At 38.4% G+C, this 21,013-nt stretch overlaps 1 protein-coding gene across 1 annotated transcript; it reads left to right on the forward strand.

The window, feature by feature from the left end:
* Window positions 1-1,420: 1,420 nt before the first annotated feature.
* Window positions 1,421-7,909, forward strand: LOC110611475 (protein PAM71-homolog, chloroplastic). The gene is made up of 10 exons (XM_021751849.2): window positions 1,421-2,288; window positions 3,036-3,195; window positions 3,837-4,020; window positions 4,916-4,963; window positions 5,941-6,037; window positions 6,370-6,533; window positions 6,691-6,756; window positions 6,994-7,044; window positions 7,139-7,243; window positions 7,332-7,909. The coding sequence occupies exons 1-10, from the start codon at window positions 2,168-2,170 to the stop codon at window positions 7,395-7,397; spliced, it is 1,062 nt and encodes a 353-aa protein (XP_021607541.1). The 5' UTR covers window positions 1,421-2,167; the 3' UTR covers window positions 7,398-7,909.
* Window positions 7,910-21,013: the final 13,104 nt, after the last annotated feature.

Genomic DNA, 21,013 nt, shown 5'->3' on the forward strand with positions numbered 1-21,013 from the left:
TAGGCCACACGATGCGCTCCTTCCAATAAGCACCAACGCCCACGTCATCCAACCAGTAGAAAAAAGCCAAGTGGAAATGCTTTTATTTTCTCAATTTTATTCTTTTATTAAAAAATCTCAATCTTTGACCTTCCCGACAACGCACGTGGCGCCGATTATCTTGTGATACTTGCATGCATATGTCTTGTAGCTAAATATTCCTTGAATAATTACTATTAACTTAAATTACAGGAAAAAACTTATTTTCTTAGAGGAAAAAAGAAAAACTTAAATTACAAATAATAATAATAATAATTAATAATGATAAAATCAACTCTCTAATTGGTCCAAAATTTGGCCATTATAATTTTAAGTGTGGACCCGCTAGCGTGCTGCTGCATATGCATGTGCATGAAAGGCGAATTCGGGACGTGCATTACTCGGTAACTATAATTTTTCACATAAATTAAATATAATTAAAATAATAAATTTAATATTATTTTAATATAGATAAATCGTATTTCTGAATATTAATTTATGATTAAAATTTATAAATTTTATTTTTGAAAATATATATATACATATACTAAATAATGGCATAATGGAAACTTAATAAACTAAATACACAAAAGGAAAATTACTTTTAATTATTTTGATAAAATATATTAGTAACTTCTAAAAATTGTATTTTATTATTAATTTGATTAATTTTTATTCAGTAGGAGATTAACTGAAATAATTAAATGTTATATATCAACTATAATTTTATTAATAATTATTTTTTACGAACATTTTATATTTAGTCATTGAATATAATTACAAAATATCTTTAATGATACTTTATTAATTATTAATACTCGATTATATGTTTCATTCTTTATTAAATTTAATTTATCTTTCAATCTAATTTAATTCTATTAATCTAAGAAGCTGGAAGAATAAAGAAACTTGTCTATGTTTGAATTTAATTTTAATTAATAGTCTAATTAATTTGAAACAAATTATTTTTTTCCATGAATTATTTATTTTGACTTTAATCTTATGTCACTATGAGAAAATAAAAAATAATTATGAAATTTTATGTTGATAATTTGATGGTTAGGTATACAATTATTTATTTTCCATGAATTATTTATTCTTTTGTATTGTTTGTGGCTTGATTTTATTTGAATTTTTTTGCATTTATTGCCTACAACTAGCGGTTTGGCAAGAGAAAAGATCTCTATTCGATGAGATCTTTTGAGTGATGCGATGATAGATATGTGGTTTGCGTTGCAACGCATGAAGTTGCGAAAAACGGTTACCTCAAGTTTGTCTATTTGAATGCTTTGTATGTCGGCGACCTTTAAAACTGAAAGATGTTGTTTGAGCTATGTTCTTCCATTCCTTTTGCTATCTCAGATTCCTTGTACTCTTCTTTTTCCTGATTTAACGCGTATTCCATCTAACGAATCAGCTTTTCGCTCAATCAAATAGTCAAATGTCCGGTTAGAATATATGTGAGGAAGAAGCTTTTAGTATATTCAAGGAAAACTTTCATTTTCTATTCGAGTCTTGCAAAATCCGAATAGGATTGAAAAGCTGATTCCGCTTTGAAAGCTCAACCTTGAGAGAATCAGTTTCCCTTTGGATTATATATTTTGACTCTATTACATTGATTTGTAGGGGCTTTGAGATCCCAAGCGGGCCAAACAGCAGTCTTCAACTTCAACTTTGAGATCCAAAGGGCCTTGGACCCGGACTCTTTTGTCTTTAAAGGTCCTTGACGACAAATCGTTTTGCGAAGAGCAGTCTACAACTTCAGCTTTGAGATCCGAAGGGCTTTGGACCCGGACTCTTTTATCTTTAAAGGTTCTTGACGACAACTCGTTTTGCCAGATCTTAAGCACCATTGCTCGTTGTCGTTTAAAAGTGATCCTTTCATTTTATCTCCATGATACACGTGGCAGCCGGCAACTACTCCCTGCGACCAAAGGAAATTTTTAATACAAAAACGCTTTGGCCTGTACAGTTACCGTGCGTCTCTCGAAAGGCCTAAGCAGCTACGAACTATCACTGACACTGGTAACATCAGAATTTCGCCCTTTGAAATCTCGGCAATACCCATTTGAGTCTGGAGCTGAAAATGAATTGGTGAACACTGCGTTGATAACCTAGGAAAGGAAAAGGAGAGAGAAAAGGACCAACTATGCAGGGGCCGAGTCTTCAGAGGACACCATTCATCTCGAGGGGAAAGCCTCCCTTATTGGCTCTGATGGATTCATTGCCATGTCTCGCTAGCATTTCCAGAAAACCCATTTCATCTTCTTGTAAGTTTTCTGTCACTCTTCTTTACTTGATTCGTTTGGAAACTGAATCTGTGGTGAGGGCTATGCTTAGGCTGACCTTTAATTCAATTAGCGACAAAGCATGAAGCAATCACCCTAAGTTTCTGAATTGGAACTTTTTAGGTTCTTTGTTCAACTGAAACTAGATGAATACGCGGGGGAATTGAGCTACCTGGGTTCAGAAACTTCGTGCCTGGAAAAATTCGCTGGTTTTTTAGTTTGAGGAAATTTCACCGTTTAGGATAGAGGATGTGAGTTACTTCATAGACTGGTGGTTTTTAGAAGTGAAATGTTGTTATAATTGAATCTTTTGTATTTTCTAGAATTAAAGGAGTAATGAAGCTAAAGGGAATGGAATAGCATATAGATAGTATAACATCTGATGATGTTTGTAACTTTAACCGAAGACAAGAACCCAGATGTTCTGGGGGGTATTTTCTGTTGTAGTATCAAAGTAGTTATACAGCAAAAGCAATGATCATGAGTATGATTAGTGTCATTTGAATCTGAGTTTGGCATTAGGTTTTGTTCGATTTTATTAGAGTGGTCATCCATTCAGGTGTTAAAGCCATTCCTCAAAAAATGAAAAAAAACGTATTCATGCTTTGCAATTCTTGGAATCACCATTTGTATGTTAATCTAATTTTATTTTTTATTTGCATTGGATGCCTTTTTCCGGTTATAGCTACAATAGGTAAGCAGGTAACATGTATTCTATTATATTTGTAGTAAGATACAGAGGGATCTCGAGGTTGAATTCTGCTTTTGGTACAATTAGAGCACAAGCATCTAATGTTAGTATTGGATCTGGGGGCTATGAAGATGGGGAGAAGCAAGACAACCAGAAAAGCTTTGTTAATGGTCCATCAAATGACAACTCATCGGAAATGTGAGTGATGGCAATTGTATTCTGTTAATACTAGGTGATAATGTAGTTAATGCCTTTAGATGCAATGCCACTTCTTCCACAGACACTATTGCGTAAATGATCCTTTGATGCACTCCAACTCATGCTTAATGAAAGAAGTAATTTGACAACTACATTTATTTTTCTTTGAAAATCGACAAAATTGATTTCTTCACATAAAGTAAAGCTGCTAATCCTTTCACAAATTGTATTAGTCAGATTTATTTCACTGGTAATTTTATCTAAACTTGCTTGTTTGAGATATTTTATGATTCAAACTCCCCCACAGAACACTGCCAGAGGTAACAGATGATTTTTCATTGCAAAATATTATGTTTGAGTATCTCTCATTACCATGTATTAACTGGTATTGATGTCAAAAAACAATTTGATGTTTTTGAGAAAAGGCCAACTTTCATGATTAACAGAGTATTATTAGTTTGTTCATATATATATATATATACAAAGAAAAAGTATTCATTTGATTTTTAAGGGCCAAACCTGCACTAAACTTTCTTTCATTTGCGTGATCTTGCAGATATTTAATTAGTGTGTTGGAACTTTTAAATTTATGACAGGCTATATTACTTCAGCCTTATCTATATTTCTTTCATGATTTTCAGTGTGAAACCTCCTCGCAAAATCCCTTATCCTCTATCCATAGCTGTTGTTCTATTTGGATGTGCTTTGCTCTTTTCATTGGCTGCCTTTGTGAAAGGTGGTCCTTCATCAATTTTAGCAGCAATTGCAAAGTCAGGATTAACAGCTGCATTCACATTAATATTTGTTTCTGAAATTGGGGACAAGGTAAGTAGTAACCAGCTTATAATTGACAAACACATGAATTATCCTGTCAATTAGCAAGTGATTTAATTTCTTGGTGTTTTTGTTTCAGAATGCACTTAAATTTTTGTTGGTTGTTATAACTGGGAAGCTTTGATTATATCAAAGTACATTATTTTTCCTTGTTCAATCTTATCATTTTCAGGGGAAGTGTTATATTGTCTTTCTTTTGAATTTAGAATTTTGTAGTTACTGGTTGTCGCAGCTCAAGTGCATGTTATACTCCTTGCACTTGATAATGAACTTGACAGTTTCAATACCTTTTAGCATTATTCTGAAACCTTGGGTATGAGCACAATTATAGAACTGGTAAATTACAGTAGTTTTTGGTTGTCAAGAGAGAGATCAGGTTCAGGACAGAATTTTATATTGTCTTTCTTGTGAATTTCGAATTTTATAGTTACTGGTGTTTGCAGCTGGAGTGCATATTATACTCCTTGCACTTGATAATGAACTTGACAGTTTCAATACCCTCTAGCATTATTCTGAAAACTTGGGAATGAGCACAATTATAGAAGTGGTAAAGTACCGTAGTTTTAGGTTGTCAAGAGAGAGATCAGGACAGATTCAATTGCTCAGAGATAAAAGGAGATGCGAATTCTTGAAGTAAAAGCTGTTTACATTTTCCAAATGAACAAAGAAGTGTTTCTTTAATTGGTGCATATGGAACTCTCTAGTCTGGGTGTATTTTACTGTATACCTCTTAAGTATATGGTTATATTTGCTGAGTACATTTGACTAGCACTTCTTAGTAACATAAAATCACCAAAAGATTGTGTTATCACACTGACTATGGGTAAAGTAACCATTCATTTTCTATTTCCTGGGCCTCAAGTTAACTCTCTCATTTATTGACCAGACATTTTTTATTGCTGCACTGTTGGCCATGCAATACCAGAAAGGATTGGTATGTACCCTTCTGATTTCGCTTTCTCATATTTCATCTTCCTGCTGCTTAAAATTATTTCACATTTTCTTTATTTGCTATAATTTTCTCTAGAGCCGGTGCTTGTTTTGAGTTATTTGTTTAACGAGACAATAACTGTGGTGCTCTTATACCATAAAGCAAAACAAAATGTTGAACAAGAAAAGCTTGTGTCTTAATCTTCATTTAGAAATTAAGAAATATGAGTAAGAAATGATAGAGTAATAAGTAGATAGTCCTTGGCCTTTCTACTCATTTTAACCACCAACTATTAGTATTTCATTTTTTCTGTGCTTCACAAAGTCTTACTCAAGGACATGTTTGTTAAAGGTTCTGTAACTGGGGTTTGTAAAATTGACAAAAAAGATTCTTATATAACCAGAAAACTTGGAATATAGGGATAAAATTGAGTTGATCATCAAAAGTTTTTTATTTTCTTGGGTCATTTTTCTTATTATAAGTTCATCCCTTTTCCCTTCTGCACCTTTGGTCTCTGTCCTTACTACTGGAAAGCTTCTCATGGATTTGTTTTTGAAGAGCAGAGAGTGCAATGGACCGATCAAAACAACAACATAGATCCTATTTTGCACATTTCCTTGATCAGTCGTTTTTCTAAATTAATCCAGCTTATTTTCAGAGAATTTTTTTAGTGAACCTTATCTTATTTCTGTTACTAGTTTATTTATTGCTTTTCGATCAGTGTTGGAGAAAAAAAAAATCTAGATTGAGGATATTCATGTTGAATCTCATTGCTTTACAATTGATTATAGTCTTTCTGGGAATAACTTTTAAGTGAGGTTGTTAGGTTTATTTCATGGATTTCCTTTTCAGTGCCTATGTTTTAAGTTTGGTTGTTAGGTTTATTTCATGGATTTCTTTTTCAGTGACTATGTATGAAGATCTTTTCTTGATACTTTGGGAAATAATGGTTTTCACTATGAATTAATATCTTTGACAAGGTTCTTCTGGGATCAATGGGTGCTCTTTCACTTATGACAATCTTGTCAGTTGTAATTGGACGGATATTTCACTCAGTGCCTGCTCAGTTCCAAACAAGTAAGTTATAGTTCTTCTCATCTCTAGTTATGACCATAGTTTTCTTTTATTCTTTACAACAGTTTCAGAGAGAAACACAGCATGAATTTTTTTAGGAAAGTGTAAGGGATAATGTAATGAGTTAAAATTCATATGCATGGCATGCACCATATATCCGTGAATGAACAAATTAGATGGTTCATATTTGCAGTTAGATATTGATCTATAAATCAGAAGCGCCTTTTGATCTTGAATGCATTTTGTGGAAGTTATGATCTTCTAACTAAGGAAATAGCTGTTATAGTTCGTATGAATTCTTGATGTTTCTCTTATTTTCTTGATATGTGAACCAGCCCTTCCAATTGGAGAATATGCGGCTGTAACTCTTCTAATGTTCTTTGGGCTCAAATCAATAAAAGATGCATGGGATCTTCCTTCAAGTGAAGTTAAAAGTGGTGAGAAGAGCGGTCCTGAACTTGATGAATATGCTGAAGCTGAGGAACTTGTGAAAGAAAAGGTAATTCTCCAACATGGGAGCCTTATCTTCAGACTTTTTTTTACATGTGATATTTTGTTTAGTGATTTTGGAATTGTAAGATTTATTTTGTGCTCATTTAAGCATTTATGGAGGTTTCCAGTTTTTCATAACGGCTTATGCTTTCTTCGTGTTTTAGGTCTCAAAGAGGCTTACAAATCCATTCGAGATTGTCTGGAAGTCATTCAGCCTTGTATTCTTTGCTGTGAGTATCTTTTTGTCCTTGTTTTCAACAAGAAGTTTGGCTCGAGTTTAAGAAATAAAATCTCTGTTTTCCTTCTTTTGCTTTCTTATGTATTTAAGTTTATAAATTAGATGGTAACTTCTATTAGGATATCTATTCACACAAAGAAAAGCTATTTCATTATAGAATAGTTGAAATTAGTATGTTTTATGTTGGGGTTCCATGCTTCCGATTTTACTATGTTGTAATTGCTTACAGGAATGGGGAGATCGCTCAATGCTTGCAACAATTGCTCTTGGTGCTGCTCAGGTTCAACCACATAAGCTTCTGATTGTGCCAAAACTATTTACCTTTTAATGATCCATTATATCAGAGCATAATTGTCTTCTTACTTCTCCTACAGTCTCCATGGGGTGTGGCAACTGGAGCCATTGCTGGACATCTGGTTGCGACATCAATTGCAATTCTAGGAGGAGCTTTTCTTGCCAACTACATTTCAGAAAAACTGGTAAGACCCATGACTTTTTATCACCGCCACAAGCTCCAGAGCCTTTCATGTTATTTTTCCATGCGACTCACTCTCATCTTTCAATCAGGTTGGCTACTTGGGTGGAGTGCTTTTCCTTATTTTTGCCGTTGCCACATTTTTTGGATTTTTCTAATTAATGCATGAGGAATTTAGAGAGAATGTTTAGTGCAACTATAATGGAGCATTACACCTGGGATTATTGGACATCATTTGTGACTAAGAGAAGAAAGTGGACAAAAAGGAGCCTGAAATGCACCATGGACATGGAATAGTCTAACAGACATTTCACACTTCAAAAACTCAAGTTAGGATGGATAGTTCATCTATGTATGTTATGTTGTACCTTCTGCTCTTTTTGAAGGATCACATATCAGAAAACTTTAGATGGAGAGGTGGATTTGTATATTCAAAAATTTTTCAGTCGCTCAATTGAACAGGAGTTGTGAAATAAGATACTGCCCCTCAGTATTATTCAACATCAAGGACATGAAAGTTCTGAACACAAGCAATCTTGTTACAGACTGTCTGCTGTTCCTGAAACCAAGATGAAGCTACCATGGTTGAACTATTGAAATCTTTCTTGATCAAAGATTATATGCTTCCCCATCCCTGCAATTATTGTTTAATTTGGAGTATATCTTAAAATGGTGTGTGCATCTACAGTTTGGACAGCTTTTAGACGCATCAATTGGCATGAGTCATGACAGGTGATTTATGGCACATATGTGGACTTCATATCTCCGGCAATTTATAGTTCTTGAAATGTGGTATATTTAATTACATAAATGTGAAAAATTAAACATGTGGTAGGACAGGCTGAACTTGCTGAATTGGATGGACCCTTTTGTGAAGATCAGCCACATCAAAGGTTTTGGACTTGGCAATTATTTGAAGCAAAAGAATTCCTTTTTAAGTTTAAATCATGGCAGGGCATGTGATTCTTTTTGGCTATCAAGAAATTTTGGAGGTAGGTATAGAAGAAGAGAGACAATTGGATGACAACCCTGAGAATTTTTTAGGGTACTCGGTACTAAGGCGGCAGTAGTTTTATGCATATGTTCGCTAATTGACCACTCTTATCAACTGAATATCGAATGAAGTAATTGGTAATTGTGACATATATTCATTATTGAAGTGTAATAGAAGCTAGGAACCCAGCATAAAACTAAAGGGGAATATGAAAAATTAGTTCCCTATATTCTCCGTTACAGAGAAAAAGGCCATGATTTATTTTTGTTTTTCTTAAAGGAGAACTAGGGTTTAAAGCGGAATATATGTTTACAATCTTAAATTTTACAAAAAAATTATTGTAACTTTCTGAAGATATTTTATAACATATTTAAACTGTTAAAAAAAATAATATGAATTAAAATTTTAGTGTAATTATAGTATATATCACAAGATTCATATTGTCATTTAATTTTACAATTAACAATCAATAGTATAAAAATAATAATTATATAATATATAAATTTTAAAATTAAATTTCACTTTATATTTTGTATACTCAAAAATATATTTTTGAATTTAAATTAATTTAAAAATATTATAAAAAATTCACGCTGGCAAGATCATCTTAATTTTAATTTTAAATGGTTTAAAAGTATTATAAATATTTTTAAAAGGTTAAGAGTAACAATAGGCTAGGGGTTTTCTAGTGTAAATATATATTCTGCAATCACCCACAAATATAATGAAAATAATGATGAATCCAATCGGGTCATATTAAGTAACATTTTTTTGTTGAACTCAGTAGATCCACCCAATCATTGATTTAATTTTAAAAATACTTTTTTTTTAAAATATACCTTGAAATTAATTTATTTCAAATGCATCAAATAATTTTTAACATTCGCTCGGTTAAATTTAAAATTAAATCGAATTAAATAAATTAAAAATTAAAATTTTAGTATTTATAAAAATTAAATTGAATCGATTTTAATAAAAAAATCAAATCAAACTGAATCTATCTGATTCGATTCGATTCAGTTCGATTTGATTGATTTTAATTTTTAATAAATTTTTTATTTTTTACACTTTATTTTTAATATTTTAAAATTTAAATAAAATATTTTAATTTTAATATAATCTAATATCTATATATTATTAAAAAAAATATAATATTATCACAAATCGATTTTATTTAATTTTTTTTATTAAAATCGAATAAAATGAAAATAATTAAAATTTTTAAAATTAAATACTGAATTAAATTAAAATAAATAAAAAAATAAATTAAAATTTTAAATCAATTCAATATCATTAATGTTTTTTATTTGAATCGGATATTGATTAATGGTATTTGCAAGTGTCGTTTATCAATTTAAAATTAAAAATAAAAAAATTATTAATTTAGGATCAATAATAAACTATTAATGCGTTTAGACTTTGACCACCAAATAACGGTTAAAATTAATTTTTAGCGCCGAGCGTCATTATTATTTTTTAAAAATAGCCGGCGCAATTTAACGCAGGCCATAATTTATTTTTTTTTATTAAAATATTATAATTATATTAATATATTATTTTTATATTATATTACTTTATAATTTTATTTATATTAATTTTTTATTATAATAAATTTTTTATAATATATTTTATTAATTTTAATATATTATTATAATAATATTATAATTAAATAATATTAATTATAAATTTATTGATATATAATTATTATATTTTATATATTTTATTATTTTTAACATATAAAAATTAATAAAAAATATAAAAAATAATTTAAAATTATAATATTATTCTATTATTAAATATATATAGAAACACTGAATTAAATAATTAATAAAAAATAAAAAAATTAATTAATTAATTAATATAAATATTTAAAATTATAAAAATTAAATTTATTTTTTATTGGACTATTATTGCGCATTGTACATAATTACAAAAATTACATTGAATTAATAATAATTTTAATTTAAATATTAATAATAAAATATATTAAATATTAATATATTTTATATTTAAATTATAAAATAAAATTATACTTTGATTAGATGGTGTACGTAGTTATTAGATTGTTTATCATTTATAAAAACAATAAATATAATTAATTTATTTTATTATTAGATTAATTAAATTAAATTTTTTAATAAATTACAAACAATTGAGTGGCAAATACTAAAATAATATAATAATTCTAAATATTGTATGTAGATAATAATTTATTTATAATTTATTAAAGAAAAAATAAATTAAATAATTAATTCAATAAAAAAATTATATATGTTTAATAATAAAATAATATTATAATTCTAAATATTTTTATATGCAGTTTTTTACTATTAATTTTTATAATACTTTTATATATTAAAAATATTTTTATAAAATATAATAATTATTTATAATTTATTTTAGTATTTTATTGAGTTATAAAATAATACTTGATGACCGCTGGATTTTTTCACTCCGGACCAGGGGCTTAACCACAGCTAAAGGCCCATAACATAGAGGCCCACGTATCTGATATACCCAACAAGTCTGACTCATTCAACCTTCAAGACCGGGCTCGGCCCAGCTTCTTCACTCATAACGACCCAGCCCACACGAAGCATGCTCTCTCCTCTCAGGCCTAGCGTCCGGCCCGACTCTCGGCCCAACCCAGGATCCAGAATAATATTCACCAGACAGCCTGGCAGATCCGCTTAAACGTACGCACGAGGAGAATCAGAGGCCGTTACGCATGGAGCAGGCGGCTGATACCCTAGTACCTCCGAATCCGCATGGCAGAGACGCGTGGCCCAATCCTGGAGAGGCCTTTACACGTCACCAGCAAGCAAGACAATGTATAAAAGAGGAGTCCCCTCCTCAGGAAACTTAAGCCTTATTCTGTGAAACATAAACCCTTGTAAAACCCTATTCTATTGGATCTCAGATCATCAATTGGCGCCGTCTGTGGGAACCGAAGGAGATCTTTTCATCACCGGAGTTTTCACTTTCAAAACCCACTGAGATCCACAATGGCAAACCACCAAGAAAGTAACCTTAACATTCCAAACGACCTGAGCTCTGCCCAAGATGGGCAGCAGTTCTCCTTTTCTAGCCCTACAACGCTGAATAACCAAACGCCTATTCCTCTTAATCCCTCGCCAAGCTTGGCAGGGAATACTCCCACCATGATCCTGTCCAACCAGGACATTCAAACTATGGCTCTCCAGCTACAGACTACTGCTCACTGGTTGGGGCAGATAATGCAACAGAGGGGACTTAGCACCCCAATGAATACACTCCCAGTGGTGGAAGAACCCAGAACCAATGAGCCCCGACCCACCCCTGACCGCCTCCAAACTAACAGCCATGACGCCAGGGAAGAAGAAGAATCGGAGGCCCGAATCCATGGGAGGAGGGCAAGGGAGTTGATAGAAAATGAGGAGGCGGACAACTATTCCGCCGAAACAAGCAGGGAAACGGGAACTGAAACGGAGGAGGAGGAATGCAGCTTGGGCAAAAGCACCAGCCCTGAAGATGAGAAGATGAACCAAAAGCTGAAAAGGTTGAAAGAGCAGCTCCTAGCCGAGCTAGGTAAGAAAGATCAGAGCCAAACCTCCTTGCCTACTTCTTCTCCCTTCTCAAAGTTAATGCAGCAGGAGACCGTTCCCAAGAAGTTCATGATGCCGCCGATGGCGGCCTATAATGGGGCTGGTAACCCGAGAGAGCATGTCATGAACTATAAGACCTTCATGGAGTTGCAAACTCTGTCAGATGCTCTGATGTGCAAGGTGTTCCCAACAACGCTCTCGGGACCAGCGAGGGCATGGTTCAACAGCCTGGAGGCCGGAAGCATTAAAAGTTTCAGAGATCTTGCCACCCGCTTCATCTGCCGGTTCGTAGCCGGGGTGCCGGCAGATAGGAAGACGAGCTATCTGGAAACAGTGAGACAAAAAGCTGGTGAATCCCTCAGAGAGTATGTCGCCCGTTTCAATACGGAGGCCCTGCAGATTCCCGAGCTCGACGAAGGAAGGGCGGTAGAGGCCATGCAAAAGGGAACAACCTCTGCCGAGTTCTTTGGTTCACTGAGCAGGAAACCTCCGACCTCACTGGCCGAGTTGATGAAGAGGGCGGAAAAGTATATAAGGCAGGATGACGCCTTAGTAACGAGTAGATTTGCCAAAGGGGTGGCAGGAAAAGAGAAAGCCCCGGAGGAGGGGAGGCCGGAGAAACACGAGAAGAAGCATGGAAAGAGGCCTGAGCCGTATAAGCAGGCCTGGGAAAGAAGGGATCAAAGGCCTCCTCCTCCTCGGGTTCTTGAACCAAGAGTGCTTCCTCCTTGGGTCCCGGAGAAACCGACTCCATTAAATGCGTCCAGAGCCGAGGTGCTCATGGCTGTCCAGGATAAGGAGTTTCTCCAGTGGCCTAAACCTTTGAAGTCGGAAGCAGACCAACGGAATCCTGACAAGTATTGTCAATATCATCGGACGCATGGCCACGATACCAACAGCTACTTCCAGTTGATAGCAGAAATCGAGAGGTTGATAAAGAGGGGGCACCTAAAGAATTTTGTGAAGAAATCGGAGGGGCAGAGGCCTCAGCCCGGTCCGGCAGCTCAGACGCCGAGAAGAATTGGAGGTGGTCCAGTGAATGATGGGTCCAGTGGGACCATCAACATGATTGTTGGAGGAACGGGAGGACGGATGAGCCGTCGGGGCAAGAAAAGAAACTGGGAAGGAGAGACCAGCAATGCGGAAGTCATGCAGATCGTTGACCATTCTCCCCTGACCATCACCTTCTCCTCAGAAGATGCTCAGGGCATTCAGATGCCCCACGATGACGCGCTTGTCATTGAAGCCGTCATTCATAATTATCGGGTAAAGAAGGTTTTGGTAGACGACGGGAGCAAGGTCAACCTGCTGCCATACAGAGTGTTCCAGCAGATGGGGATTCCGGAAGAGCAGCTAGTCCGAGACCAGGCACCAATCAAGGGGATCGGAGGAGCACCGGTACTCGTAGAAGGAAAAGTGAAGCTGGCTCTTACCTTGGGAGAAGCGCCCAGAGCTCGCACCCATCATGAGGTGTTTTTGGTGGTCAAGCTCCCGCTGAGTTACAATGCGATTTTGGGGAGACCGGCGTTGTTCAACTTTGAAGCTGTTACTAGCATCAGATATTTGGCACTCAAGTTCCCAACAGAGGAAGGAGTGGGGATAGTACGAGGCAGCCAGGAAGAAGCAAGGGCAGTATACTTGGCCACAGTGACGGAACCGAGCTCAACCGGAGAAGCGCTTGACTCGGAAGTTCTGGAGGTCAGGGATGAGACAAAGGAAGCCCGGACAGAGCCCGTTGGAGAGCTGGAGACCTTCTCCCTATCAGAAGAAGAAGCGAGTAAGGTCTTCAGTCTCAATGCCGGCCTCACCAAAGAACAAAAAGGTAAGGCCATGGCCCTGATCCGAAGTCACTCGCCGACCTTCGCATGGAAGCCCTCGGACATGCCGGGAATTGACCTAAAAGTGATGACACACCAACTGAATGTCCTCCCCGAGGCCAAACCTGTAAAGCAGAAGAAGAGAGTAGTGGGAAGAGAGAAGCAGCAAGCCACCCGGGAGGAAGTGCAGAAGCTAGAAGAGGCAGGTTTTATTAGGGAAGTTATGTACCCGCAGTGGTTGGCAAATCCTGTGTTAGTTAAAAAAGCAAACGGCAAATACAGGATGTGCATAGATTTTACTGACCTGAATAAGGCCTGCCCTAAAGATTGTTACCCCCTCCCTGACATTAATAAAATGGTCGACTCAACGGCCGGATTTGATTATATGTCCTCTTTGGATGCTATGTCTGGTTACCACCAAATCCCAATGGAAAAGACGGATGAGGAGAAAACCTCATTTATAACTGAAGATGGAACATACTGTTATAGGGCTATGCCCTTTGGGTTAAGAAATGCGGGGGCAACTTATCAGAGGTTGATGAATAAAATTTTCAGAAACCAGATCGGCATAAACGTGGAAGTGTATGTGGATGACATGGTGGTCAAAAGTTCAACTTTCCAACAACACACGGCAGATTTGAGGGAAGTATTTTGTAATACCCGGCTAGACTCCGGTATCGGAATTCCTACCGTCCGGTGGAATCTCGGATGTCGGAAGCCTCTAGTAGGGTAGAAACATGTTTTCATAAAATATTTTAAAGCATTTCATGGTTTTAAGTATGAAAATTAAATGAGTTTTGCATGAGAAGTCTTTGGAGGAAAACCCAGGTTCGGCAGCCGAAAGTCAAGTTCGGCCGCCGAACATGCATGCATTTTGGAGGCACGTTAGGCCCCCGAAAGCATGAGTTAGGGAAGTCCAGGTTCGGCCACCGAAAGTCAAGTTCGGCCGCCGAACATTGCATGGATGCGGAGGCACATTCGGCCCCCGAACGTGGCCTGGCCAGCCACCTATAAAAGGGGCACTTAGCCGAAATGGGCGAGCTTTCTCCCATTTTCGGCCACAGCTAACTTCCGACCTCCCTCTTCCCAATCTAGTGTTCTTCCTTCAAATCCCCACCATTTTTCTTGAGTTTTAAGTTTGCATTGAAGGTTTTGAACTTTTGAAACAAGTTTTGGAGCTTTGGGAACCCAGGAGCTCATTTTCGTGGATCTCCAAGTTTAGGTCGTCTCCCTCTCGATCTTCAAGAGGTAAGAGCCGATCTTAAGCTCCTTATATGTTTTAAGTAAGTTTTAAGTTGTTTTATGGGTAGAGATGCATGTTTAGGCTTGTTGATGAGTTTATGGGTTTTTGATGTTTTGATGAACAATGTATGTTGTTTGTGTGTGTTGAAGTGTTGTAGTTGGGGTATTTGTTTGTTTGAGGCCCCTAGGAGCTTGTATGCATGTTTTGGTTGAGGTTATGCATGATTTGAGAGTTGGGAGGCGAAAATGCTTAAGGGAGCCAAAGTTTCTGCCCTTTGGCAGAAACCAGGTTCGGCAGCCGAAGGGAGTTTCGGCCGCCGAACATGGCTTGAGAGGCAGCTTTAGGCTGCCGAAGCTTGCCCCCGAAAGTTGGAGTTTCGGCTCTGTCCGAGACTTTCGGCCGCCGAAGGTGCCGCCGAACATGCATGAGTTTCGTCTCTGTCTGGGAGTTTCGGCCGCCGAAGGTGCCGCCGAACCTGCCTGACTTTCGGCTCTGGAGGGACTTTCGGCTCTGGAGGGACTTCCGGCCGCCGAAGGTGCCGCCGAAAGTGCCCTGTCCAGCCTTTTCTTGCATGCTTCCTAGGAGTATTTTGAGGTGTTTTTAGGAGGTTTTTGGGGGTATGTTTAGAGTTATGTTCTTGTTGTTTGGTGCCTCATTTGAGTCCACCTGTGTAGGTTCGGACCCGAGGAACCGAGACCCCCGGTTGTGAGATAGTCGTTCAGAGTTCGTTGTTAAGCTTCAGTCACCAGGTGAGTGGAACAACCCCTTTAAGTTTTAAAGTAAAGTAAATGAATAAATGAATGAATAATAAAGCATTGCCCATGCATCATTATGCCATGCAATATTTCGGGATGTTTGCATTAGAATTCACGAATATGCTGCATTGCATAAATTGATGTTGATGTGGATGGTTGTTGGGTGATCCATAGTCCTCTGATGTTATGTTATGATGATATGTTATGGAAGACCAGCGAGGCCCATTCTACGCCCCTGGCACTATGTAAGAGAAAGACCAGCGAGGCCCATTCTACGCCCCTGGCATTTTAGAATGTTATGTTATGTAAGAGAAAGACCAGTGAGGCCCATTCTACGCCCCTGGCATTTGGAGATGATTGAGGACTAATGGTGACAATACCATCCTTTATGTGATTAGCTGTGATGTGTTGCATTTCATGAAAGCATGAATAAGAAAAGAAAGAAAAAGTTAAATAATAAAATGAATAATAATATACCTAAAAATGGAGGAATAATAATAATAATAATAAAATGAATAATAATATACCTAAAAATGGAGGAATTAAAACAAATGTTTTTAGTTTCTGCTCATTGGGCTTTATAGCTCACCCCCTCTCCCCTAACCCCAGTCTTGCAGGTGCAGAGTAGATAGAGAAGTCAGCAGAGTAAGAGAAGTTTATGTAATAGCTTAGCTGTGGACATGGTTTGTTGGTAATGCAAAAGTATGAGATGTAATGTAATGTAAGTTTGATAATGTGCTTGACTAGAGTCTGTTGTATTCCCTGTACACATGGTCTTGTATGAGATATAATGTTTTTATGATGCCTATGTAATCCAAGCCTATGTTATGTTATGTTACCCCATTGGAGTATTTGATGAGGACCCCAATGAGAGGTTTATGTTATGTCTGTGCATGCACAGGCTAGGCTTGGCAAGGAAATGTTTGAATGAAAGAAAAGTTCTTAATTTTTTTATGTATGTTGTTGACCATGTATGGGATTAAACAGGTTCACAGGATGTATGTTTGGCTTGCTACGGGTTCTGGCGGCCTTAAGCCGACCTGAATCCTAGCGCCGGTAGCGGTCCGGTTTCCGGGTCGTTACATATTTGAGGTATTAGATCAGTACAGAATGAAGTTGAACCCAGCAAAGTGTGCCTTCTTCATCAGAGGAGGAAAGTTCTTGGGATACATGGTAAGCGGAAAAGGCATCGAGCCCAATCCGGAGAAGGTAGAAGCCATATTAAATATGCCGGAGCCGACCTGTGTAAGGGACGTCCAGAGATTAACTGGGAGAGTAGTGGCGCTTAACCGATTTATGTCGAGGTCGGCAGAAAAGTGTTTGCCATTTTTCAAAAAATTGAGGAAGGTTCCAAATTTTGAATGGACAGAAGACTGCCAAAAAGCCTTCACAGAGCTTAAGGAATACCTCAGCTCGCCTCACGTGCTCAGCAGCCCCATAAAAGGGGAAGAACTCCTGATATACTTGGCAGCCTCAGAGCAAGCAGTCAGCGCAGTACTAGTAAGGGTGGAAGAAGGAGAGCAGAAGCCTGTCTTCTACGTCAGCAAGGTGCTCAGAGATACCGAAGTCAGGTATTCAAACATAGAAAAATCGGCTTATGCCCTGCTGTTGGTATTCCGGAAATTCAAAGTTTATCTAGAAGGCCACCAAGGAGTTGTGATGACAGATCAACCCCTAAAGAAGATTTTACGCAGGCCAGAAACTTCAGGGCGAATGTTGGCTTGGTCCGTAGAGATCAGCCCCTATTGTTTGGAATACCGACCTCGGACAGCTATAAAATCTCAAGCGCTGGCTGACTTCATTGCAGAATGCTCATTCAATGAGGAGAAGGAAGGATCATCCTCGGAGATACCAAGAAAGGAGGGAGAGGGAGAGCTTTCCCAAGAATTTAGCTGGAAGCTATATGTAGACGGAGCATCAGGTGCTGAGGGCAGTGGCGCTGGAGTAATGCTTAAAGGGCCGGAGGGCTTTAAAGTATGTTATGCTTTACGGATGGAGTTCAAGGCTTCCAACAATATGGCCGAATATGAGGCCTTGGTGAATGGGATGTTGGTAGCCTTGGAAGTGGGGGTAACCGACCTCGAAGTAAATAGCGACTCTCAGTTGGTGATCAACCAGGTGACGGGAGTATATCAGGCTAGGGACCCTATCATGCAGAACTATCTTGATAAAGTCAAAACTATAGAGGTCGAGCTTACGGGTCGGGGAGTTATCGTCAGGTTTCAAAGGATACCTCGGGATGAAAATGAGGAGGCAGACCTGCTTAGTCGGTTGTCTAGAGAAGAACTAGAGCAGCTTCCCGATGAAGTATATATACAGCATGTTCGTACACCTGCTTTCAAAAAGGCAAACACGACACTGCAGGTGGAACAGAGCCTCACATGGATAAGTCCTTATCTAAAATACTTAGAGAAGGGTGAGCTCCCTAAAGATAAAGACGAAGCCAGAAAGATAGCAGCTCGAGCTGCCAATTACCAGGTAATAAGAGGAACCTTATACAGAAAAGGGAAGTCCAGCCCATGGCTCCGATGTGTGAGCCCGGAAGAGGCTACGAGGATAATGGAAGAGATACATAGAGGCCTATGTGGAGCTCACGAGGGAGCAGGGACATTAGCCAACAAAATATTCAGGCAAGGATACTATTGGCCCACTGTTAAAAAAGAAGCAGAAGAGTTTGTCCGGAGGTGCGACGTATGTCAGAGATTTGCTAACGCCATCAGGACCCCTGCCACTCCTCAAGCAAGCATATCCAGTCCATGGCCTTTCTCACAATGGGGAATTGACATCCTGGGACCTTTCCCCAAGACTACGGGGCAAAGGAAATTTGTAGTAGTAGCTGTGGAATACTTCTCGAAATGGCCAGAGGCAGAAGCAATTGCCACAATCACAGCCAGAAAGATGATAGATTTTGTATGGGGGCATATCATCTGCAGATTTGGCATACCCAGAGTGCTTATCTCAGACAACGGAAGACAATTTGACTGCAGCACTTTCAAAACCTTCACGAAGAACATGGGCATATGGCATAAGTTCTCCTCCGTAGCTCATCCTCAGACTAATGGCCAAACAGAAGTCACTAACAGAGCAATCCTCCAAGGATTAAAGAAGCGGCTGGATGGTGCAAAGGAGAATTGGGCAGAAGAACTCAATAGCATCCTATGGGCACTCCGAACTACTCCGAGAGCACCCACTAAAGAAACACCGTTCGCACTCGCTTAAGGCACAGAGGCCGTAGTTCTAGTTGAGTTGCAGATCCCCACTCATCGAGTCCAATTTGTTAGTGAGGACACTAATGGGGACAAGTTAAGAAGCAACCTGGATGCTCTTGAAGAAGTCAGGGAAGAAGCTCAAGTCTGGACTGCTGCTTATCAACAACGAGCAGCACGATATTACAACCAAAAGGTCAGGGAAAGAAGCTTGAAGGTAGGGGACTTGGCATTGAGAAACCTGGAAGCTACAGGAAAAAGAGCAGCCGCAGGCAAACTAGCACCAACCTGGGAAGGACCTTTCAAGGTAACAAAAGTGGTCAAGCCAGGGGTATACCGAATCGAAGACATGCAAGGAAACCTCGAGCCCCACGCTTGGAACATCCAGCACCTAAAAAGGTATTTTCCTTGAAATATTCGTAAAGAAAAAACGTTGTATTTTGACAGACATGAGTAAATAAAAATTATTTATACAATGTGATTATCTTCATGAATAACGTTCTACATAAGATCCCCTGAAACAAGGCCTCAGTTAGGCACAAAACCAGCTGAGATGACGAAGCGACAGTAAGGCCAATGAGCCTGAATCTTGTACAAAACCCCAAAGTAAACAACCGGCGAGGCCCCGAGGTCGTCCCGGAAATTCAAAGAAAACCAGGATCCCGTAAGATCTCCTGGAATCAAAAACAACCGGCGAGGCCCCGAGGTCGTCCCGGAAATTCAAAGAAAACTAGGATCCCGTAAGATCTCCTGGAATCAAAAACAACCGGCGAGGCCCCGAGGTCGTCCCGGAAATTCAAAGAAAGCCAGGATCCCGTATGATCTCCTGGAATCAAAAACAACCGGCGAGGCCCCGAGGTCGTCCCGGAAATTCAAAGAAAACCAGGATCCCGTAAGATCTCCTGGAAACAAAAAACAACCGGCGAGGCCCCGAGGTCATCCCGGAAATTCAAAGAAAGCCAGGATCCCGTATGATCTCCTGGAATCAAAAACAACCGGCGAGGCCCCGAGGTCGTCCCGGAAATTCAAAGAAAACCAGGATCCTGTAAGATCTCCTGGAAACAAAAAACAACCGGCGAGGCCCCGAGGTCGTCCCGGAAATTCAAAGAAAACCAGGATCCCGTAAGATCTCCTGGAAACAAAAAACAACCGGCGAGGCCCCGAGGTCGTCCCGGAAATTCAAAGAAAACCCGGATCCCGTAAGATCTCCTGGAAACAAAAAACAACCGGCGAGGCCCCGAGGTCGTCCCGGAAATTCAAAGAAAACCAGGATCCCGTAAGATCTCCTGGAATCAAAAATAGGTCGGTGAAGGACTTAAGAGCCTCCCGAAATGAAAAATTTCCCCACACCACATGCAGGGACAACTTATAAAATCCAATTCCGACCTCGGAAAGAGAAGAGCCCAGAGCTGTAAAAAAAAAAAAAAAAAAAAAAAAAAAAGAGAGACTGAGCTCCCAGCTCGGATAGACTTATCTTCTCAAAAACTCAAGGTACGAAGAAAGAGGCCGAACTTCCAGCTCGGATAGTCAGATTCCGACCTACTAAAAAGGCGCAAGGCCTAATAGCTAAAAAAGCGCCGATCTCGAAATAGATGCTAACAATAAAAGTTTAGCTACAGAGCAAGAGGCCTCGCTCTCAGCTCGGATAGCTCTCTCCAAAAGGACTCATGAATGAAAAAATCCTTAGGAGGATAAAAAGGCTATAATCAAAGCCTAAATCAGTTTATATAAAATAAATATACAAAGTCACAACCAAGAGGGAAGGACTAAAAGCAAAAAACAGGATTATCAGCTAAGAGCTGAGCTCGCTACTTAAGATTAATTCAGAGCTTATGAATGAAAATATGTAGTTTACATCACAAATACGAAAGATAAATTTCAAGAAATATGAAAGACAAAAAAGAGGAAACTGATATTTCATTAATGATTGTTATAATTTATCTCTCCGGCGAGGTGGGAGGATAAATAGTCCTTAAAGGACTTACATCAGTAAGAACACCCTCGCCTGCATTATCTCTATTTACAGTCACCTCTGAAGGAAGCTCGATGTCCCTTGGGTCAGAGCTCTCAACATTAATAGTAGGGGCAACTTCTGACCCAGGGTGGAGGCCTTCTTTCTCAGAATCAGGATCATCTTCCTCCGACCCTAGCTCGGATTCCCCTGATGAAGACTCA

The sequence above is a fragment of the Manihot esculenta genome, chromosome 3 (genome assembly GCF_001659605.2).
Source record: "Manihot esculenta cultivar AM560-2 chromosome 3, M.esculenta_v8, whole genome shotgun sequence".
In the NCBI taxonomy this organism is placed as follows: Eukaryota; Viridiplantae; Streptophyta; class Magnoliopsida; order Malpighiales; family Euphorbiaceae; genus Manihot; species Manihot esculenta.